Raw genomic sequence first — 24,694 nt, 5'->3', positions numbered from 1 at the left:
TGTCCCCTGTGGAGGGGAGCCCCACGTGCAAGGAGTGCACCCCATAAGGAGAGCTGCCCAGCACAAAAGAAAGTGCAGCCTGCCCAAGAATGGCACTGCACACATGGAGAGCTGGCACAACAAGATGACACAACAAAAAGAAACACAGATTCCCGGTGCCACTGATAAGGATAGAAGCAGTCACAGAAGAACACACAGTGAATGGACACAGAGAACAGACAACAGAAGGAGGGGGAGAGAAATAAGTAAAAAAAAAAAAAAGTCTTTAAAAAAATAATTGAACAGGGTCTCAGGGAACTAAACAACAGCAAAAGATATGCAAATATACATGTCATGGGTATTTCAGAAGGAGAAGAGAAGGGAAAAAGTGCAGAAAGAATATTTGAAGAAATTATGGTAGAAAATTTCCCAATCCTATTGAAGGATATAGATATCTATGTCCAAGAAGCACAGAATACTTCCATCTGAATAAATCCTAATAGAGCAACTCTGAGACACATACTAATCAGAATGTCAGATACCAAAGACAAAGAGAGAATTCTGAGAGCAGCAAGAGAAAAGCAACACATAACAGCACCAATAAGATTATGTGCTGATTTCTCACCAGAAACCATGGAAGCTAGAAGGCAGCGGTATGAAATATTTAAGATACTGCAAGAGGAAAACTCCCAGCCAAGAGTTTCATATCTGACAAGATGATTTTTCAAATATAAGGGCAAGTTTAGAATATTCACAGATAAACAGAAACTGAGAGCGTTTGTAACCAAGACAGTGGCTTTGCAGGAAATATTAAAGGGAATGCTATATCCTGAAAAGAAAAGACAGGTGAGAGAGGCTTGGAAGAGAGTCTAGAAATGAAGATTATATGAGTAAAAGTAACTGAAAGTGTAAAAAAAGTGGTGAAAATAAAATGGGTGAAATAAGGACTGCCTTTACAGTAATGACAATGAATGTTAATGGATTAAAATCCCCAATCAAATGATACAGACTCGTGGAATGGATAAGAAAATATGAGCCAAATATATGCTGTCTACAAGAGACAAACCTTAGACTCAAGCATACCAATAGATTAAAGGTGAAAGCCTGAAAAAAGATATTCCACACTTCCAGTAACCAAAAAATAAAAAATAAAATAAGTTGGAGTAGCTATACTTATATCAGATGAAATAGACTTTAAAAGCAAAATTGTTATTAGAGACAAGGAAGGACATTATATATTAATAAAAGGGACAATTCACCAGGAAGAAATAACAATCATAAACATACATGCACCTAACCAGGATGCCCCAATTTACATGAGGCAAACACTGACAAACTGAAGGGAGAAAGAGATATCTCCACAAAAATAGTTAGAGACGTCAATACACCACCCTCAGCATTGGACAGAACACGTGGGCAGAGGCTCAATAAAGAAACAGAGAGTTTAAATAATATGTTAAGTGGACTAAACCTAATAGACATATACAGAACACTGTACCCCCAAACAGCAGGATAGACATTCTTTTCAAGTGCTCATGGATCTTTCTCTAGGATAGGTCATATGTAGGATCACAAAACAGATCTCAATAAATTCAACAAGATCAAAATTATACAAAGCACTTTCTCTGATCTTTTTGTGTGTGTGTGGCACATTCATTGCATTTGGTGAGTACATTTTGGAGCACTGCTATACTGCATGGATAATAGTTTACATTGTAGTTTACACTCTTCCCCAGTCCATTCGGTGAATTATGGCAGGATATATAATGTCCAACATCTGTCCCTGCAATATCATTTAGGACAATTCCAAGTCCCAAAAATGCCCACATCACATCTCTTAATGGAATAAATTAAAGGTGGAAGCCAACAACAGGAGGAAATTCACAAATATATGGAGATTAAACAACACACTCAAATAATCAGTGAGACAAAGAAGAAATTTTGAGAGAAGTCATTAAATATCTTGAAATGAATGACAATGATAACACAGCATATCAGAACCAATGGGATGCAGGGAAGGCAGTCTTGAGTGGGAAATTTACGGCTCTCAATGCTTATATTAAAAAAGAAGAAAGCTAAAATCAATGACCTAACTACACAGCTGGAGGAACTCTAAGAAGAACAGCAAATGATTCCCAAAGCAAGTAGAAGGAATGAAACAACAAAGATCAGAGCAGAATAAATGAAATTTATTTTTGAAACAAAGATATAAAGAAAACAATAGAGAAAATAAACAAAACCAAAGTTGGTTCTTTAAGAATATTAACAAAACTGACAAACCCTTAGCTAGACTGACAAAGCAAAAAAGGAGAAGATGCATATAAATAAAATAAAAAATGAAAATGGGGATATTACTACTGACCCCACAGAAATAAAAGAGATAAGAGGATACTATGAACAACTCTGTGCCAAAAAGCTAGACAATGTAGACAAATTGGAAAAATTCCTAGGAACATATGAACAACCTGTGCTGACCCTAGAAGAAATAGAAGATCTCAACAAACAAATCACAAGTAAAGAGATTGAAATAGTCATCAAACAACTCCCCAAAACGAAAAGCCCAGGACCAGATGGTTCACAGGTGAGTTCTACCAAGCATTAAAGATGATTTAGTACAAATCTTGCTCAAGATCTTCCAAAAAATTGAACAAGAAGGAACACTACCAAACTCATTCTATGAAGCCAATTTCACCCTAATACCAAAGACAAGTAAAGATACTATTGAAAAAAAAGAAAGAAAGAAAATTACAGACCCATTTCCCTAATGAATACAGATGCAAAAATCCTCAACAAAATACTTTCTAATTGAATTCAACAACACATTAAAAGAATTATTGATCATGATCAAGTAGGTTTTATACCCAGCATGCAAGAGTGGTTCAGCACAAAAAGTCAATCAGTGTAAAACACTGCATTAATAAATCAGAGAAGAAAAATCACAATATCCTATCAACTGACACAGAAAAGGCATTTGACAAAATACAGCATCCTTTCTTGATAAAAATAAGACAAGCAAGACAGCGAGCTGATACAATGGGCAGGTGTGGCAAGCTGATGTGACAAGATGATGCAACAAGAGACACAAGAAGAAAAGCTAAAGGAGGCACAATGGAGTAGGGAATGTAGGTGGCTCAGGTGACTGGGTGCCTCCCTCTCACATCAGAGGTCCTGGGTTCAGTTCCCGGTACCTCCTAAAGAAACAAAGGGGAAGTGGTTGTGGCTCAAGTGATTGGGCTCCTGCCTACCACATAGGAGGCTCACTGGTTTGGTTCTCAGTGCCTCCTAAAGAAGACAGTGAGCTGGCGCAATGGGCAGGTACAGCAAGGTAACACAACAAGATGATGCAGCAAGAGACACAAGAAGAAAAACATAATGAGAGACACAACAAAGCAGAGAATGGAGGTTCCTGGTGCCTCCTAAAGAAGATGAGAAAGACAGGGAGATGATGTGACAGGCAGGCGCAGCAAGCAAACACAAGATGACGCAGCAAGAGACACAAGAAGAAAAACATAATGAGAGACCCAGCGAAGCAGGGACCAGAAGTGGCTCAGGCAATTAGGCTCCTTCCTCCGACATAAGAGGCCCTGGGTTCAGTTTCCAGTGCCTCCTAAAGAAATAAGGAAGATGAACAGGTACAACAAGTACAAACAACAAGGATGTGGGGAGAAATAAAAATAAATAAATCTATTTTGAAAAACAGTGTGATGAAGAAGACAGAGCAGCTGAAGTTGTAGAGAGAGAAAAACAGAAAGAGAAAAGAAAAGAAAAAATTGAGCAGGGGCACAGGGAGTTGAATGATAATACAAAGCACCACAACATACATGCAATGAGAGTTCCAGAAGGGGAAGAGAAGGGAAAAGGGGCAGAAAGAGGAAATAATGGCTGAAAATTTCCTAACTCTCATGAAAGAAATGAATTTACATTCCAAAAAATGAAGCACACCTCAAGCAGAGTAAATCTGAATAGAGCTACTCCAAGACACATACTACTCAGAATATCAAATGCCAAAGATAAAGAGAAAATTCTGAAAGCAGCAAGGGAGAAATAAACCATCACAAACAAGAGATGCCCAGTAAGACCTTGTGTGGATTTCTTATTAGAAACCATGGAGGCAAGAAGACAGTGGTATGATGTAATTAGGATAGTGAAAGAGAAAAATTGCCAACTGAAAATTCCTTATCCAGCAAAATGGTCCTTCAAATATGAAGGTGAGTTTAAAATACTCACAGATAAAAAGAAACTAAGAGAATTTTTAAAAAAATAAAAAAGAATCTAGCTTTGCAGGAAGCATTAAAGGGAACCTTACAGCATGATAGAAGAAGACAAGAGAGAGAGGCTTGGAGGACAGTATAGAAGGGCAGACTATCAGAAAGGATGATCAAAAGAGTAAAAAGAGGGAAGCAGCCTTGGCTCAATGAATAGAGCATCCGCCTACCACATGGGAGGTCCGCGGTTCAAACCCAGGACCTCCTGACCCATGTGGAGTTGGGCCACACGCAGTGCTGATGCACACACGGAGGGCTGTGCCATGCAGGGGTGCCCCCGCGTAGGGGAGCCCCATGCGCAAGGAGTGCACCCTGTAAGGAGAGCCACCCAGAACGAAAGAAAGTCCAGCCTGCTCGGGAGTGGTGCCACACACATGGAGAGCTGATGCAGCGAGATGACGCAACAACAACAACAAAAAAAGAGACACATATTCCCAGGCTGCTGACAAGAATAGAAGTGGACACAGAAGAACACACAGTGAATGGACACAGAGAGCAGACAACTGGGGAGGAGTGTAGGGGAGAGAAATAAAAACTTTTTAAAAAAGTAAAATAAAAAAAAATTGTTGTGTGTGAATGTGTGTGTGTGGAGCAGATGTGGCTCAAGCAGTTGGGTGCCTAGTTTCCATATGGGAGATCCTGGGTTTGATGCCTTCTAAAAACAAACAAACAAAAGAGTAAAAAGAGAGACAAAAATAAGATATGACATATGAAAGCCAAAAAATAAAACAGTGGAAGTAAATAATGAATTTACAGTAATATGATTTTTTTAAAAGATTTATTTTATTTATTTCTCTCCCATTCCCCCCATTGTCTGCTCTCTGTGTCCATTCACTGTATTCTTCTGTGTCCGCTTGCCTTGTCAGACAGCACTGGGAAACTACATCTCTTTTTTTGTTGCATCATTGTGCTTTGTCAGCTCTCTGTGTGTGTGGCATCACTCCTGGGCAGGCTACACTTTTTTCATGCGGGGTGGCTCTCCTTGCAGGGCACACTCCTTGTGCATGGGGCACCCCATGTGGGGGCACCCCTGCGTGGCATGGCACTCCTTGTATGTGGCAGCACTGCACGTGGGCCAGCTTACCACACGGGTCAGAAGGCCCTGGGGATTGAACTCTGGACCCTCCATATGGTAAGTGGACACTCTATCAATTGAGCCATGTCCACTTCCCTACAGTAATATGATTGAATGTGAATGGATTAGACTTCCAAATCAAAAGATATAAGCTGACAGAATGGATTTTTAAAAATGAGCCATCTATATGCTGTCTACAAGAGACTCCCCTTATATCCAAGGATACAAATCAGCTGAAAGTGAAAGGTTAAAAAAAGATATTCCATACAAACAGTAACCAAAAAAGAGCAAGGGTAGCTACACTAATATCAGAGAAACAGACTTTAAATGCAAAAGAGTTATGAAAGATACAGGAAGTGGATGTAGCTCAGGTGACTGGGCTCCTGCCTACCACACAGGAGGTCACTGTTCAGACCTGGTGCCTCCTAAAGAAGACCATGAGCTGGTGTGACAGGCAGGCATGACAAGCTGACACAACCAGAGACACAAGAATAAAACATATAATGAGAGAAACAACAAAGCAGGGAGCAGAGGTTCCTGGTGCCTCCTAAAGAAAACAGTGAACTGACGCAACAAGATGACACAAGAGACATGGGGAGGAAAAACATAATGAGAGACCCAACAAAGCAGGGAGTGGAGATTGTTCAAGCAATTAGGCACCTCCCTGCCACATCAGAGGTCCCAAGTTTGGCTCTTGGTTCCTCCTAAAGAAACAAGACATACAGACACAGCAAGTGAAAAACAAGAAGGTGGGGAAAAATAAATAATAAAAACTGTAAAAAGTTATAAGAGATACAGAAGGTCATTATATATTAATAAAAGGGACAATCCACCGGGAAGATATAACAGTCATAAATATCTATTCAACTAACCAGGGTGCCCCAAAATATACAAGGCAAGACTGAAGGGAGAAATAGACATCTCTACAATAATAGTTGGAGACTTCAACACACTACTCATATCACTGGCTATCACAACTAGATAGAAGATCAACAAGGAAACAGAGAACTTGAACAATGTGATAAATGAGCTAGACCTGAAAGACATATATAGAATGTTGCATCCCAAATCAGTGGATTATAAGTACCTATGGATATTTCTCCAGGATAAACCACACGTTGGGTCACGAGGCAGGTCTCAATATATATTAAAAGCACTGAAACTATACAACACACATTCTCTTTTTTTTTTAAGATTTATTTATTTATTTCTCTCCTCTTTCCCCCCACCCCAGTTGTCTGTCCTCTGTGTCTATTTGCTGCATCTTCTTTGTCCACTTCTGTTGTTGTCAGCGGCATGGGAATCTGTGTTTCTTTTGTTGCATCATCTTGTGTCAGCTCTCCATGTGGGCGGCACCATTCTTAGGTAGGCTGCACTTTCTTTCGCACTGGGTGGCTCTCCTTACAGGGCACACTCCTTGCACGTGGGGCTCCCCTATGCGGGGGACACCCCTACATGGCATGGCACTCTTTGCATGCATCAGCACTGTGTATGGGCCAGCTCCACATGCATCAAGGAGGCCCGGGGTTTGAACCACGGACCTCCCGTGTGGTAGATGGACACCCTAACCACTGGGCCAAGTCTGCTTCCCTCAACACACATTCTCAAATCATAATAGAATGAAGCTAGAAATCAATAATAGACAGGAAAGGGGAAAATTCACACATGTATGGAGGCTAAACAACACACTCCTAAACAATCATTGGGTCAAAGAAGAAATAGTAAGAGAAATTATTAAATATCTTGAGACAAATGAAAACAAGAACACTACTTATCAAAACGTATGTGATACAGTGAAGGTAGTGCTGATCTAAATTTAAAAAGAAGAAAGAGATAAAATTAAAGACCTAAATGAACATCTGGAGGAACCAGGAAAAGAACTGCAAAGCAATCCCAGAGCAAGCAGAAGGAAAGAAATAATAAAGATTAGAGCAGAAATAAATGAAATTGAGAACAACAAAAACAATAGAGAAAATTAAAAAAAACAAAAGTTCTTTGAGAAGATCAGTAAAATTGACAAACCCTTAGTTAGATGAGAGAGAAGATGCAAATAAATAAAATCAGAAATGAACCCAGACTGAACCCAGAGTAGTAAAAAGAATTGCAAGAGGATACTATGAGAAACTGTATGCCAACAAATTAGACAATCTAAATAAAATGGACAAATTCCTAGAAACACACAATCTACATTGACTCTACAAGCAATACAGGAACTCAACAAACCAATCACATTCATAGAGATTGAATCAATCATCAAAACTCTCCCAACAAAGAGAAATCCAGGACCAGATGGCTTCACAGGTGAATTCCACTAAGCATTTCAAGAAGAATTAACACCAATCCTGTTTAAACTCTTCCAAAAAAACTGAAGAGGAGGGAAAATTATCCAACACTTTCTATGAAACCAACATCACCCTAATACCAAAGCCAGATAAAGATACTATAAGACAAGAAAATTACTGGCCAATCTTTCTAAAGAATACAGACACAAAAAGTTTCAACAAAATACTTGCAAATAGAATCCAACAGTATATCAGAAGAATTATTCACCTGACCAAGAGCGATTTATTCCTGGTATGCAAGGGTAGTTCAAAACAAGAAAATCAATTAACATAATACATTAACCAATTGAAGGAAAAAAATACACAACCATCTCAATCAATGCAGAAGAGGCATTTGACAGAATTCAGTGTCCTTTCTTGACAAAAAAAAACACAAAATTTTGATAGAAATAGAAGGAAAGTTCCTCAACATGATAAGTGGCCTATATGAAAAACCTACAGCCAACATCATACTCAATGGGGAAAGAGTGAAAGCTTTCCCTCTAAGATTGGGAACAAGACAAGAATGCCCACTGTTATTTAATATTGTATTAGAAATTCTAGTTAGATCAACGAGAAAAGAAAAAAAAAAAAGAGGAAGTAAAACTCATTATTTGCAGAAGACATGATCCCATATTTAGAAAATTCTGAAATGTCTATGACAAAGCTTCTTGAGGTAAACTAGTTTAGCCAAGTGGCAGAATACAAGATCAACATGCAAAAACAAGTAATGTTTCTGTACACTCATATTGAACAATCTAGGAGGAAATCAGGGGAAAAAATCCATTTACAATAGCAACAAAAAGACTCAGATACCTAGGAATCAATTTAACCAAAGAAGTACAGGACCTTTAGGCAGAAAAGTACAAAATAACGCTAAAAACAAAAACAAAAACAAAGAAGACCTAAACAATTGGAAAGATATTCCATGTTTTGGAAAGATATCCCATGTTCATGGATTGGAAGACTAAGTATCATGAAGATGTCATTCCTACCCAAACTGATTTATAGATTCGATGCAATACCAATCAAAACTCCAATAGCTTACTTTACAAAAATAGGAAAGGCAATTATGAATTTATCTGGAAGAGAAAGGGCACCCAAATAGCCAAAAACATCCTAAAAAAGAAGAGCAGTGTGGGAGGAATTTCACTGCCATATCTTGAATCATATTACAAAGCTACAGTGGGTAATGCAGCATGATATTGCCATAAAGCTAGACACTGTTAATGGAATAGAATTGAGAGTCCAGAAATAAACCCTGACTTCTATGGCCAACTGGTTTTACTTTATTTTATTTCATAAGAGGCTTTAGAGTACATAAATATTACATAAAAAATATTGGGTATTGCTTTATACCCCACTTCCTTCCCTCCCATAATTTCCTCCACTAACAACATCCTTTATTAGTGTGGTAAATTTGTTACAATTAATGAACACATATTGAAGCATTGCTACTAACCATGGAATATAATTTATATTATGGTTTACACTTTGCCCCACACATTTTATAGGTTTTGTCAAAATGTAAAATGGCCTGTATCTGTCATTGCAATGTCATGCAGGACAATTCCAATGTCCCAAAAATGCCTCCATGCTACACCTATTCTTCCCTCTCCCTCCCCTCAGAACCTCTGGTGGTCACTGCCTTTATATCATCAATGATACAAGTTTTTCAACTGCTAGAACGATAATAAGTTTCCTTAAGACCTTAGTTGCATTCCCCCTTATGTTTGTTCATTCCTCAATCTTGAGAACTTTAGAATGGGGATGCCCATTCTGTTTTTGACTGAGAGGAAACTTAAATCCCATGGGGCAGATGGAACTGTCTTGCTTGGAGTTGTATATATTCTCTGTTCTTTGGGATGGGCATTGTCTCTCATCATCCTTTTATTAGTTGTCCTGGGTGAGTCCAATGAACTGGAAAGAAGTGTTGCAACTCTGCTGAGATTCAGGGCTCAAGCAGCATATGAAAAGACCAAACATTTAAGTCTCTGAACATATATTTAACAAGTATAGTGCTAATTATACGTTCAAATAAAAGGGGCAGAAGAGCCATGTGTAGGGAAATTATAAATGAGTCTAACTTTGTTACACTGGGGAGCATAAATTCCAAAATAAGGCCCACTGATAGGGTGCCAAATTCCTGAGATTGTCTGCCCTGCCTGTAGTGTCTAGGTGTCCTTAGCACCCTCAGGAGCACCCCTGCTTGAGGCACTATTTACAGTGGCAGTCAGTGAGATCTTCCTGAGATGTGCATAGGTGTAACCTTTGGAATGACTTTTAAACTCACTTTGAAATATTTTAGCCATAAAAACTCATTTGTATTTAATATTTCTTCCTTTTGGTCAAGGTCTTTTCCAGATGCATCACTAGTTTACCCTTAGTAATAATCCCTTGGTGCCATGGAGGTGCATCCCCGGGAGTCATGTCCCATGCTGGGGGGAAGGTAGTGCATTTATATGCTGAGTTTGGCTTAGAGAGTGGCCGTATTTGAGCAACATAGAGGTTCTCAGGAGATAACTCTTAGGCAATATATAATACTATGATCTTGCTATAGTGTGTTATCTCAGTGGGTGAAGACCCACACAATAAACAAGAAAATATTAAACCCCTATCCTGGGGAGTACTGCTATATTCTCAATTACAGGAGCAAGAATCTCTTAAGAACATAGCAAGTATGTGGTATATTAAAACAGACCAATATGCTGAGCCCTCAATATTTCTGCATGTAACTATGACCCTTGCTCTTCAAAAATTAAAACCTAGGGGTTACCATAGGTTCCAAGGGGAGGGAGAGGGAAGAATAGAATAGATTGAGCATAGGCATTTTTAGGCATTGGGATTGTGCTGCAATATCTTGCAATGATGGATACAGACCATCTTAAATTTTTTCAAAATCTATAAAAGTATACAGTGCAAAATGTAAAACATAATGTAAACCACTGGCCATGGTTAGTAGCAATGCCTCAATATTTGTACATCAATTGTAACAAATGTATCATACACGTGTAAAATATTATTTATTTTTTTTTAGATTTATTTATTTATTTATTTCTCTCCCCTTTCCCCCCGACCCCGGTTGTCTGTTCTCTGTGTCTATTTGCTGCGTCTTCTTTGTCCGCTTCTGTTGTCAGCGGCATGGGAATCTCTTGTTTCTTTTTGTTGCATCATCTTGTTGTGTCAGCTCTCAGTGTGTGCAGCAACATTCTTGGGCAGGCTACACTTTCTTTTGCGCTGGGCAGCTCTCCTTATGGGGTGCACTCCTTGCGCATGGGGCTCCCCTACGCGGGGGACACCCCTGCGTGGCAGGGCACTCCTTGCACACAAAAGCACTGTGCATGGGCCAGCTCCACACGGTCAAGGAGGTCTGGGGTTTAAACCGCAGACCTCCCATGTGGTAGACGGACGACCTAACCACTGGGCCAAGTCCGCCGCCTAAAATGTTATTAATAGGGGAAAATGGGAGAGGGGAGGGGATTGGGTATATGGGAATCCCCTATATTTCTATGTGACTTCTCTGTAACCTAAAGCTTCTTTGAAGATAAAGCAAATAAATAAATAAATAAAGGTACTGGGGGAACATACAGAAGATACTGTCATTGTACATAAAAGGTAACATATTATGGTGATGAAAGACACAATGAAAAAAATTTTACTTTATTATTATTTAACTTTTAATTTTTGTATTTTATTTGTTATTTATTATTTTTAAATTTTATTATTAGTTTTATTTGTTTGTTTTTTGGCCTTGTTTTTGGGGAGGTTTTGACTCACAGAAGGGCCACAACTGAAGCAGGGAAGGATCACTGGAGCAGGTGTCAGTGATGGGAGGATGTGCATGGAGGGGTGCACCTGGGGCATACCTCTATGGCATATGAATGTGTTCAAATGGTCATGGAGCTTTGTCTTGGTGGGTGGAGACCCACACAATAATCAAAAAAATATTGAATCCCAATCCTGGGAAATTTTGCTACTTTCTCTAATAAAGCGGTAAGAATCCCCCGAGGAGAAGGGCAGTACCTAGTGAAGAACAGATCATTACACCAGGCCCTTGACACTGATGGTTGTACTTATGAATTTTTTCTTGTGAAATTGAAAGCCAACTGGTTTTTTACGAACATATCAAGCCCATGTTAATGAGACAAAATAGTCTCTTTAACAAATGGTCCTAGAGAACTGGATCTATAACCAAAAGAATGAAAGACCACCTCTATCTCACTCCCTATACAAGAATCAACCCAAAATGGATCAAAGACCTAAAAATAAAAGCCAGGACCATAAAACTACTACAAGAAAATGTAGGGAAACATCTTCATTCGTGGTAGGTGGTGGTTTCTTGGACCTTACATCCAAAGCACGAGCAACAAAAGGAAAAATAGATAAATAGGATCACCTCAAAATTTAACGCTGGTGCATCTCATAGGATTTTGTCAAAAGGGTGAAAAGGCAGCCAACTCAAAGGGAGAAAATATTTGGATATCTGATAAGGGTTTGATAACCATGATATATAAAGAGATGCCATAACTCAACAATAAAAAGACAAATGACCCAATTAAAAAATGGGCAAAAGACTTGAATAGACATTTGTCCAAAGAAGAAATACAAATGGCAAAAAAACAAATGAAAAAAATTTTCAACGTCACTAGCAATTTGGGAAATGCAAATCAAAGCTACAATGATACATCATTTCACACCTATTAGAATGGTCACTATTAAAAAGACAGAAAACTACAAAGGCATAGCAGCATTATTCAAGATTCCCAAAAGATGGAAACAACCCAGGTGTCCATCAACTAATGAGTGGATAAACAAATTGTGGTATACGATGGAATATTATGCAGCTATAAGAAGAAATGAAGTCGTGAAGCATATGACAACATGGATGTACCTGGAGGACATGTTGAGTGAAGCAAGCCAGACACAAAGGGACAAATAATGTATGACTGCGCTATTATGAAATAAATATATTGTGCAAACTCATGGAATTAGTAACTAGAATATAGGTCACCAGAAAATAGAAGGAGGTTAGAGAATGGAAAGCTGAGGATCAATCTGTGCAGAATTAGGTTGTTTGTAAATCTTTGGAAATGAATAGGAATGGTGAAAGAACATCATTGTGTTTGTAACTAGCAGTGCTAATATATGGGTATGACAGTGGTTGAAAGGGAAAGTCTAAGGTCATGTATATTACTAGGAGGAAAGTTAAAAAGTGTAACATGGAATTGTATAGCATAGCAAAACCTCAAGTGAAATGAGTATGGGTAATATTGTATATATAAGACTGCTTTTCTTTGAAACTGAACAAATGTACCCTAATATTACAAGATGTTAATATCAGGCAAAAATACAACCAAAGCAAACTATGGACAGTGGTGTATAGTAATATACTAATAATCTTCCATTAAGGGTACAAAAAGGAAATATATTACATGAAAGAAACTAAACAAAAGTTACTACATATTGGTTGACTCCATCCTATACAAAATATAAATACAATAAATTAGGGAGACAGAAACAGAATAACAGCAATGTATGACAGGGGAAGGACAGAAGAGATTAAAAGGGGACTATTACGGGGTAGAGGTTTTGTTTTTGTTCTTTGTTTTTTGTCTAGTTTTTGTTTATTATTACTATTATTATTGAAGTAATGAAAATATTCTACTAATGATTGAAGTAATGAATGCACAACAGCGTGATTATACCAAATACCAATGATGGTACACAAATACCATGGATTGTATGCTTTATTAATATGTATCAATAAAATTTATTTTTAAAAATCTAGCAAAATATAAAAAGGGTAATAAAAATGGATACATAAGCCTATATTAATAGAAATGGGAACATATATATAATACTCTGTCAAGCAAGAAAGCAAGTTTCAAAATGGTAGGTGTACCAGAGTACCATTTTGCAAAGAAAAAAGACTTATGCATGCACAGTTACATTTATGTATAGACACAGAACAAAGGGCTGGAGGGCCATGACCCATGGCAACAGGGGATATCTTCGGTCAGCTTATTTTAATTTTTATCTTTGTACTATGGTGTGAAATTTCTCAAGATGCTGCTATTCAGGAAATACTAAGACTGGATGGGAACTTTGACATCCCCAACAACCACCACCAACTCTCCCCCATCACCTTGACTATGACCCCCACACCCGAGCATCTCTCAGTGCCTAAGCTTTCTTTCTCTCCTGCACCACTGTCTTGTGATCTTCTGGGCAGAGGTTGGGCATCAACACCTTCCCCTTACTCTTCCCATAAATAGAGACCCCTGTGACCTCCCAGAGGAAGAGTCAAGTCCCTTCAGGAACCGTCAAGACTGTTCCTAATTTGCCCCAGCCTAGACTTGCATCCTTCTGCCCCACCACTACAAAGACCTGCTTAGATCCCCCTGGATCTGCTGACTGGAATGTCACACAGTTCCCTCTCCTTGGAACAGTCCCCCAACCGATCTGGTCTACTTGGCTAATCCTTTTCATCTGTTCTCGTTAGCTTTCCTGGAAGCCTTGCCAGACCACCTCCCGATTCCACGAACCCTCACTCCTATCCTTGTACTTGCTTCTCTTGTTGCACTTGTCTTCATGCTATGGTAGTTTATTCATTTACACACCTGCTGGTGCCCAGTACATATCACTGCCTGTACAAGTCAAGTGTCAGCTCCCTCTGATTTTATTCCTCTTCTCCATGACTTAGGAACTGTTATCATCCCTATTTTAAGGAGGAGGAAACTGCAGCAGGGAGAGGCGAAGTGACTTGATCAAGACACGTAGCTAATAAATGATAGAACAGGAATTTGAACCCAGGCAGTCTTGCTCCAAAGCCTATGGCCTAGGATATCAGGAAGATTGGATGGAATGAAGTTAGTGGAAAAAAAGTGAGGCTGTAAGTTGGTTAGTTAGGGAGGAAGAAAATTAAATATTTTGTGTGATCTATGTATCTTTTTTTTTAAAAAAAGATAATTAAAAAAATGAAAAAAAAAAAACCCCACAAAAACCAGGGAGGCAGAAAATTAGTTGGGAGGGAAGGAAGGCAGGTAAAGAGAGAGGAGAAAGAAGTTAGGAAGGAAGTTAGCTAAGTAACTAGTGAGTTTGACAGAGCAACATGCTGCTGGCAGGTGTCCTGCTCACAGCTGAGCCTCTCACCTGAAAGCTCTGGGTCCCAGCTCAGGTTCTGGGGAGCAGCCCCGCGCACAGCTCTGCCCTCCTCTCTCTCTGCATGGTCCTTCTGACCTGAAACCCAATCCTGACTTGTCCAGCAACCTTCCCAGCCACGCACTCAACAGGGCTGCCAAATCGGCTCCCAGCTTCTGGGTTCAGCCGTACTGGCTGGGAGCTGGCTTCGGCCCTTCCAGTTACTAATTAACCGCTGGACCTGAAGTCGATGCTGGCTGCACCCAATGGCTCCTGGAAGGGCCCTGCCCTGGGGACCCTTTCAATATTTTAAAGCTTCTGCAGAACATAAATTGTGTGTCCTTGGGCAAGTGACTTCAGCACCAGGAGCCTCCTGTGAATTGGGGATAATGGTGTGCCTCCTGCCTTGAAGGGAGGGTCTCTGAAATCCCTTTCAATGCTGTCACGTGTTTCCATTCTCTGAAATCCCTTCCCCAAGGGCCAGCTCAAAGGCTGACTTCCTTGATTGCATCAACTAAATCACTTTCCTTTTTTCATAAAACCATGAGCCGGGAGGGCTCATTTCACCCAACTCTCTCCTCTGCGTGCTCCCTGATGGAGGCCCTATCTTGGACACTTCCTCTTAAGTTGCCCCCCAGAGATGAGCAGCTCATTCTCTCTTGAGCCTGCCCCATTGTCTGACACCTCTGGCAGTTCCTTTTCTTTATTTTTTTTTTTGAGTCAAAGTCTGCCTCCCAGAGCTCACCTACTTTGGCACTGCCCCAGGGGAGAGTCACCGCTGATTCTAGACCCAGGTCCCGCTCTGTCCTTTGGAGAGCTGAAACCTAGGAACCAGGGCTAGGCGATTCCCAGCTCACAGTGGAGAGGGAGGCTGTTTCAAAGTTACGCAGCAGCTGCCCAGGCCAGGGCTTCTAACTTAGGGCAGAGGCAGGGCCTGGCCTGAGAGATGGGTGAGAACAGCCCGCTCAGTGACCGCTCATCAGGAGGCAACCCAGAGGCTGACCTTCACACTGCTTCCCCCAACGCCTTTTCATTAACATTGCCAGAACTTTCTGGTCCTTATAGTGCCTTAAAAACTGGCTGCTCTACTGTGCCCTGGAGGAGCACTGCAACCCCACACTCCCCACCTCCACCGACCCTGTCAACACGTGTCTGGCGGGGGCCCAGAGAGGGGCGGTGGCTGGCCCAAGTGCACAGAGCAAATCAGGGCAGAGCCCAGGGGCCTGCCCTTTTCCAGAGCTGCTGCTGCAGCTCCACCAAGCTCCTCCTCCTCTGTATGCCCCAAACCGGTTTAAACACACACACACAATGGTGTTTTATAATCTGTATCCAACAACTCCAACATACAGAAGAATGTGAAATAAAAAGTGATAGTTTCTCCCCAACTTCTAGAAGTAACTGCTGCTAACTAAATGGTGACTATTCCTCCAGTCTTTTATCCATGCCTAATCTACATATCTATTTTTTTTTCCAGAAAAATGAGCCATACTCTACATATTGTTCAGCAACTCACTTTTTCTCATTTTACAATGGATCACCCACATCTTTCCATGTCAACACATAGATTCAAATTTTTTTTTTTGGTCGCTGTGTCCCATTCCCTAATGTTGCTCTTATAGTGATTGATTTTGCTATTCCTCCGCTGATGGATATTTAGGTTATTTCCAGGTCCACAATACTTTGACTAATGTTGCAGAGAACATCTTCACCTTAATATCTTTGTGTCCTTGTGCTAGTATTTCTGTCCGATAAACTCCTATAAGTGGGAGTTCTGGGTTTATTCTGCCAACTTACTCTCTAAAAAGTTGTACCAACTGACATAGCTACAAGGGGTGTTTGAATTTGCCCTTTCTCCTCAGTGATGCCCAGGAAATGACCATGCCACTCTTGCAGTGAGGCCACTGCGGATATGCCTCCCCTGCCCACCTTCATCTCTTTCTCTCCCCTTCTAGCCTCCCCACCCCCTCTGTCTCAGCTGGCTGGGTTCTGTTGTTTGGCAGTGAAGGTCAAAGAAATGTTCTCAGGGATGGGAAGAGACTGAACCCATGGGAGCCACCTTCACGAATAGTCCTTCCGCCTTGGCGTTCCGCAGCTCCCTTTTCTGTCCATTGTCTGGCCCTCATCCCTACACCCACGACTACTCCCACTGGCACATACCCCTCTCATACCCGCAGCTTCATCCACAGCAGGGGAAACTACAGGTACAGGGTCAGTGCAGTAAAATCTGTTGGGAGCAGGACAGACATGGGTACAGTCACAGGTCCCCAATTTTCTTTTTGAAAAAAAGGTAGATTATTTTTAGAAAGTGTAAAGGTTTAAAATTTTAAAAATCAAATAAGACTACTGGGTGGATAGAGAAAAGGATCAGTTCCTTGCTCCATTCTTCAACTCTTCTAGCTGTTTCCTTTGGTACAATCTCCATGTCTAAACAGCATGATTATATGACATTCCTTGATTTTTTTCGTTTTAAAACTGAAAGTGGCTTCCTTCCTACTATGGAACGTGAATATTTAGATCTAGCCCATCCAAACACATACTTGTATAGCCTTTTGATTTTCTTTAATAATGGCCTCATTTAATGGTTTTATATCTATATAAATTCTCTAATAGAGCTAAAGATATTCTTTTTTTAAAAAAAAAATTATTTATCCCCCCCCCCCCGACCCCCTCAAGGTTTGAGGTCACCTTCTGCTCTCTGTGTCCATTTGCTGTGTGATTTCATGTCTGCTCATCTTCTCTTTGGAGGCACCAGGAACTGAACTTGGGACCTTACATGTAGAAGAGAGGTACTCAATCACCTGAGCCACCTTGGCTCTCTCGTTTGTTGTCTCTCACTGTCTTTCCTCTTTGTGTCTCTTGTTGCATCATGGTGTTGCATCAGTTCCCCGTGCCTGCCTGCTGCACCCGCTTGCCTTCTCTAGGATGCACCAGGAACCCAACCTGGGACCTCCCATGTGGTAGGCAAAAGGCCAATTGTTTGAGCCACATCTGCTTTCCTAAACATATTCTTTTAATATGTTAATATATGTATCCAATTTGTTTTCTTCCTTTCTGGAAACTTTCATCCTCCTAGTTTCACATGGACAGCTGGCCAGGTATTCATCTGAACTTTCCTTCCCCCTTCCCCCTGGAAATTCCCTTTCTCTATCTCTTTGTTGGATCTCCAGCTTCCTGGATCATATGTTTTCCTCTTTAAAACCAAATTTTTTTAACATTTTATTTGCTCTCTCATTCTGATGGAGTGAAGCCTCCAGTGGCTTCCCAAGGAAAGGTGAATGTGATGTAAATTTCTGAGACCTTGTATGTTTGAAAATATTCTACCTTCACACTTGATAACTTGGCTAGGTTCAGAATTCTAGGGTGGAAATAATTTTTCCTTTAGAATTGTGAAGGCCGTGATCCACTGTCTTTTTATCCCATTGTTGCTATTGGGAAGTCAAATGCTATTCTGATTTTTGTTCCTTTGGATGAGACCTGTTTTGTTCTCTCTGGAAGCTTCTAGGATCTTCACTTTCTCCTGATTATTTTCTGACATCTCACAGTAATATAACTTGGAGTCATTCCTTTCACATCCATTGTGCTGGGCACTGTCTACCCTTCAGTTTGGAGACTAGTGTCTCTCAACTTTGTGAAATTTCCTTTTTTCAAAAAATTTCTTTTGACTTCGGTTTTCTTATTAGAATTCCTACTAATTGTATATTGGACTTCCAAACTAGCCCTCTAGTTTTCTTAACCTTTTTTTCCCAATTTTCCTTTCTTCTTTTCCATTTTTGATCTTTTTATTCTACTTTCTGTGATATCCTCAACTTTATCTTTCAACCATTGTGTTGATTTTATTCTGCAACCACACTTGAATTTCCCAAGAGCCCTTTTTTGTCTCTCAGTGCTTCTCTTTTACAGCTCAGGCAAGGCTGGTAGACATTATCTTCTGACAACTGGAAGGGTCAACTCTTCCACCATAACTGGAAGGAAAGAGGGAAGGGTGGATGTGGATGGGAGTACACCTGCAGATGTGGTGGCAGGAAGATGGGCATGTTCATCAGATGACTTCCATTTTCTCTATGACATAGATGGACAGAGCATCTATTGAAATGATAGGGGAGGCTCTCCACCGAATCTCCTCCGAGAAGGAAGCCCATTCTCAGCAAGCAGACTTCCGACCTTCCAGAAAATGTTGGCATCAGGCTGAAGGGACACAAAGATATTGTGAAGGGCCCAGAGGAACTCTGCAGAAGGACTTAAATCATGTCATTGTTGAACTCAGTCTACTTGGAAGAAAAAGAAGAGGTTTCCGTTTGACAAATGGTGGGGAAATAGAAAGGAAGGGGCTTCAGTCTGCAGTAGGTATAGTCATGTACAGAGCATGAGCCAGGGCTTTAACTGGGCTTTCATCACCAGATGAGGTCTGTGTCTGTTCAATTCCCCATCAATGTTGTTATTCAGGAGAGTGGGTCTCTGGTTGATATTAGAAATTTCTTGGGTGAAAAATACTCTCGCAGGGTTTGGATGAGGTCAGGTGTTGCTTGTTCAGTACCTCAAGCCCAGAAATATGAGTTAATTCTTGAAGGAAATGATGTTGAACTTGGATTCAGCAAATCACAAGTTAAAAACAAGGACATATGAAAAGTTTTGGATGACATCTGTCTCTGAAAAAGGAACAGCTCAGCAGACTGATGAGTAAGATCTAAGAGCTGTGCATCAGTAGAAACAACAAGATGCCAGACCTCCTATTTGTGACATTTTAAAGACGCAATAAAATTCATGTTAAAAAAAAAAAATTATGGGGGAGGTATTTGGGTAAGAGGCTTGAGAAGCCTGAACAGGAAAGTCAGTGCTGACCCCAAAAACAGCTGCTCCCTAGGCAGCCCTGAGGGTTCACATTGAAGCTAGGGACTCAGTCTTCCATGGTCTCACTCCACTGGGTCATGAAAGCAGCCGGTCAAGGTGTGGAAAAGATGGGCTCTTAGACAACTCCATGGCTGTTATTCTTACTAAGTAATCTAGAATGGCAGCAGTACAAAGAAGTTAAGGATATTGACAAGAAAGAGCTGATGTGATCAAAAGTAGCATTTCTGCCACTTTTCCACCTGTCCACAATCTCTAGGAACCTTCACAAATTCTGTCTGTTTAACTTGGTATTTCCCTACCTGAAAGTTTGTATTATTTTAAGAACTGGAGACTTCATTGAATTTTCTGCCCCTGACATTTATTAGTATGTCAAGGCCCATTTTCACCCTGATTTCTGGGGCACCCATTGCTGACACTTCTCAATCCAGACATGTATACCATTTACCCTTATCCTTCAGCTTCCTATATTTAAAATAGTATGACAATCAGATCCATTGGGACCCCTAATTAATAGCAAAGACAACTTTTCAGTCACTTCGGTATTGGCACTATCGATAAGCCTTTTGTGTTTTCTCCAGGAAAACAGAAACAGACTCTGCATATCATTTGATTGTTCAAGTTTATTCATGTTGTTTCAAAACACTGATGAAACACACATTTTGTTTGTAACATTTTCTCCTCTGTGTACCTAAGACACAGATTCACAACAGTCACTTTAGCTTAAAACAGGATTCTTTTAAAGCACACACATACACAGACACACACAAGAGGCAAATACAAAAACGCAACCCCACCAAAGTGCATATGAATGAAAGTGCAAGGAGGCTTCATTTCCAACTCTGGAAATCATTCTTTCAGCTTCAGAAATTAAACAAAAATGCTCCTCCTTGCCCTGGGCCAGGGCTGGGCAAAGACTGGGTGCGGCTGACAGCGGCCAAAGTGTAAGCGGTGCTTCCGGAGAACATGGCCACCAGGAAACGCCAACTCCCTTCCCTCGTTCCTCTCCCCAGGTCAAGGTGCAATGGTCACATGTGGGGACAGAGCAGGGGTAAAGGGGCAGTGAGGTGGACAGAAGCAGAGTTCTTTCTATCTTTTATGGTTTGGTTTATTTCCAGAGTTTGACATTGGTACAGAAAGTGCTGAGACCTCAAAATTTGGAGGCCTAGGGCCCCTTTTTCTAAGACCCATCTTGCCTATCCCATAGCCAAGCACCAACGAGTGGCTGGCAAAGCCCATCTTAGCCCTTCTCCTTAGAAGCTGGTGAGGGCCCACAGCCCCAGCTGGGAGTACTTGCAGCTTTTTCCTCTCACCACAAAGGAGATGAGCATTTCTCCTAATTTTGTAGAGGAGCAGACTACGGCTGAGGAATTGATGAGTTTTGCCCAGGAACTAAAGATAAGAGAGGCTCAGATTTGCTCAGATAAGGGGGCACCAGTGTAACTTCCGTAAACCCACCCTCGCCCCAGGACAAGGCTCTCAAGTTTCCTCCCAGAAAGGTTTGCTCAGAGCCACCTCTAAGGGGACAGAGAAGGATCCTCGGAAGCACTGTGGGAGTCCAGCTGAGGGGCTAAATGGACGCCCCAGCAAAGCAACTGGACCCACATAAAGGAGGGGTCCTACTGGGTTTTGGCGGGAAATGAGCAGAGCTTTGGGTTTCCTACTTCTAAGGGGAAAAAGTTTCCTATTTAAACAGTAATAGCCCTTGACATTGTCCCAACACTGAGCTTCCTATCTGCACCCTGCCCAATACTTCGGACAGTTCCCTCTACACACACAGACACAGACACACATAACTGAGAGGAGCGGCCTGGGGAGGGACCACCTGGCCCCACACCCCACAGGCCCTATCTCAGCACCTGGGGGTCCTGGAGCTTGGCAGTTACTCCTCACCTCCATGTGAGGCTGGCTCCTGCCAGGGGCTCTGGCCCTTCCCACCCAGACTGCTTCTCAGAAACAGAGGGCTGGGAGGCCGGTTTGGCAGTGGCACAGTGGAGCTTGGGCCCCCACTTGGACAGAGAGGTCCAAGTCCCAGAGCCCCAGCAGGGGCCCAGCTGGCAGTGCAAACAGATGGAGAGTGATAAGAAAAGGTATAAGGGACCTAGAAAATTCAAAGATAGTGAAGCTTACTTTCCTAACTCCTAACTTCAAGTGATCTTTGTGAGACTCCTCAAGAGCAAACAGTAGACTTCCAAGAGACAGGTCCTCTATGACCTCATGGTATGTGTTAGAGTGCGTGGACAGCACCTGGCTGAGATCCACAGCCATGGAGAAGGATGCCATGCCCAGCTCTGAGCATCACCCCGCTTGCTGGAGCTGCCCCCTGGCCAAAGATCCAGAGCTTGTCTGATGTGCCATTGGGTTGGCCTCCTGGCGTGTACCACCTGCTGGGCCAAGCTGCCTCCTCGCCAGACCTGACTGGGAAAGGTGTGCAGAGAACATCAGTGGATGCTCAACCTCCTTCAGGTATAAAATAGACTCTAACCATACTCACTCTGCCTGGAACTAGGACCTGGCATAGGGCACTAAAATGTCAGGTGGTCCAGAAGTGGGCATTTTCAAGAAGTCATCGTGGCTCAGAATTCCCCACTTCTGGACAAAAGTGAAAAAGGCAGCTGAAGACTCCCAATGGATCCAATGAAAACTTGTCTGAGGCTCACATGTCTAAGGGCTTTCAGCCAGTGGGATCTGTCTAGGCCACAGGGGCACTGTCTAGGAAACCAGGCAGCAAAACCAGCAGACAGAGAAAAGGAGAAGTGTCTTCATGAGAAAATATGTTTGCGGCAGGCTCATATCTTGGTAAGAGGAAAAGAGACGAGAAAAAAGTGTATAGAGAAGCCTATTCGATCACACTGTTCTTAGGTGCTAGGAAAAAGACCCTTTGGTGATAAAACAAAGTGGCTGCAGATGTGGGGTTAACCTCAGGCAGGGCACCTCCAGCCTATCCCATCAGGAGTGCTGCTCCCAGCCCAGCTTCCCCCTCATCAGTAGGCCTTGTGCCAAGTGAGCGCCTCGGCTCAGGAGCGAGGACTCCACCTTCCCCAGCTTCTCTGCTCCCATGCACTTTCTGGGAAGCAGTCCTGGAGGAAGAGGGATGGATATAGAAGGTAGTGGGGCACAGGTGGGGATATGAGGAACTCAAGTCAGATGGAAGCATCAGCTGGAGAGGGAGGCCTGGCTATGGCTGGAGGAGGGCCCAGCCCAGCGCCAGTCACTTTAAGGTGTCATCGGTGTTTTTGAACATGAGAATGGCGTTATAGATCTTCAAGGCTGGGCCCAGCTTGACACTCATGATCTTCACAATGTCCGCCTGTGTCAGCAAAAGGAAGGCCTCGCCGTCAATCATCTGAGGGGTTGGGAGGGGAAGGTGGAAAGTGGAAGAAGTGGAAAGGGTCAAGGGGAAGGGGTGAAGGAAAAGGTAGGGATGTGCATGGGGAATGGGAGGAGAAAGAAACAGGAGAAAAGGATACGTGAGGGGAAGGAAAGGAGAAGGGGGAAGGGAAGAGGAAGGAGAAGGAGAAAGGAGGGAGAAAGGAAAAAAGGAAGACAGCAATGGGGATAGAGAAGGAAAGAAAGACATCCACTGACTCCCCCATATTCACACACGCATACTCTCTCTCTTGCTCTCTTTCTGATGACTGGTTTGAAATTCACTCTTTTCATTTACAAATGTCTTTTGTGTCCTCATGGCCCCCAACAGTGGCTTTAAAAAAGCCCTGCTGCTGGCTGTCCCCCTACCAAGCCACTGGCCGATCCTGGTGCTGCTAATAGTGAGGCAGGCAGGTGTTGTGTGCATCCAGGGTGATGCAGTGGGAAGTCCACATTGCCGTGGATGGGACCAGGGGCAGTCCCAGAAAAAGCCTTAGAAAACCACACATGGAATGTTTAACACAGGCCAGGATAAAACCTAACCAATACTACCAAAACCTGACTGAGGATGGTCCACAAGGAGCCCAAGAAAAAATGAGCATTCAAAGAGCAAGAAGTTGCCAGTGCTTTCTTGCTGCACTCTCAGCCCATCTGTCCTCCTCCTCTCTGAGGCCACATGACCCCCGGCCCACACCTCTTCCAGAGCCCCTGCCACAATCACTAGTAGCAACAATTTGTGATTCTGTCTCCCCTCCTACATATGGATCCTTGAGAGCAGGGACCTCTTCTTGTTACTTCTTTGTCCTTATCACCCTACACTGAGCCAGGCACAGAGCGGACATCAATAATTATTTGCAGAATGAATTATACAAGTATATAAGGGCTACAAGAAGGGTGATAAGGGAGAACTGAACAGACTATCCTTAGGACCATCAGACTGGACAGACTACCCAGAAAACCATCTATCTGTTTTGCTCTAATTTCTCACTCAGGAAGCAACCCTCTAATGACTGGTCTGTGCCCTGGCAGGAAAACAGCCTGACCAGGGTCCCTGGCTGCTAGCTCATCAGTTCAGCTAGAATGCGTCCACTCCCTGGAGCATGGTCTTACCCTGGGAAATTGATGATGTGGACCAGATCCTGGGAGAAAGGTAATTCGCAGCCCCACAAGGGTTCTGTTCCACTCTGAGACCCAATTTAATGCTAGGCAGTCCACCGGCGACCCTCTTCTCCCTTCGGTTACTGTAATTTTTAATATCACAGACCCTGCATGGAGAGATAACCCTTCTCCAAAACCCTGGGAGAATGCAAAGGCAAGCATGGACCGGCTGACCAAACTCTTCTGCGACTATGCAGCTAGCTGAAAACTTGCTCACCAGGAGGGCTGATTTATGACCTGTCAACTTAAAGGAACGTCTCTAATGGGGTGCCGCATGATTCTGTTCTTTTTCATTAAACACGTGTGCTGAAGACTTGGATGAAGACACAGAAGGCTTAGTTATCAAATGCGCAAGATATGGAGGCTGGAAAGGCTTATTAACATCAAAGATGACAGAATCAAGATTTAAAACAATGAGACTATGAAATGAACAAGATAATATTTAATAGGGATAAGTGTAAAGGTTTACATTAAGTTTAAAAAACAGCCAGTGGTACAAGTACACACTGGAAAACTTGGTTTGACTGTAGTTGATGTGAAAA

General features: G+C 42.0%; 1 protein-coding gene across 1 annotated transcript in view; it reads right to left on the bottom strand.

Moving 5' to 3' along the window:
* Positions 1–20,230: 20,230 nt before the first annotated feature.
* Positions 20,231–24,694, bottom strand: part of L3MBTL1 (L3MBTL histone methyl-lysine binding protein 1) — a 31,342-nt gene continuing 26,878 nt past the window's right edge. The window contains 1 exon segment of the mRNA XM_058287120.1: positions 20,231–22,971. Coding sequence (XP_058143103.1) covers positions 22,837–22,971 — 135 coding nt within the window. The 3' untranslated portion in view covers positions 20,231–22,836.

This window comes from Dasypus novemcinctus, chromosome 24, assembly GCF_030445035.2.
Source record: "Dasypus novemcinctus isolate mDasNov1 chromosome 24, mDasNov1.1.hap2, whole genome shotgun sequence".
NCBI lineage: Eukaryota > Metazoa > Chordata > Mammalia > Cingulata > Dasypodidae > Dasypus > Dasypus novemcinctus.
The sequence above is the reverse complement of the archived record's forward strand: the minus strand, read 5'-3'. Positions and strand labels throughout refer to the sequence as shown.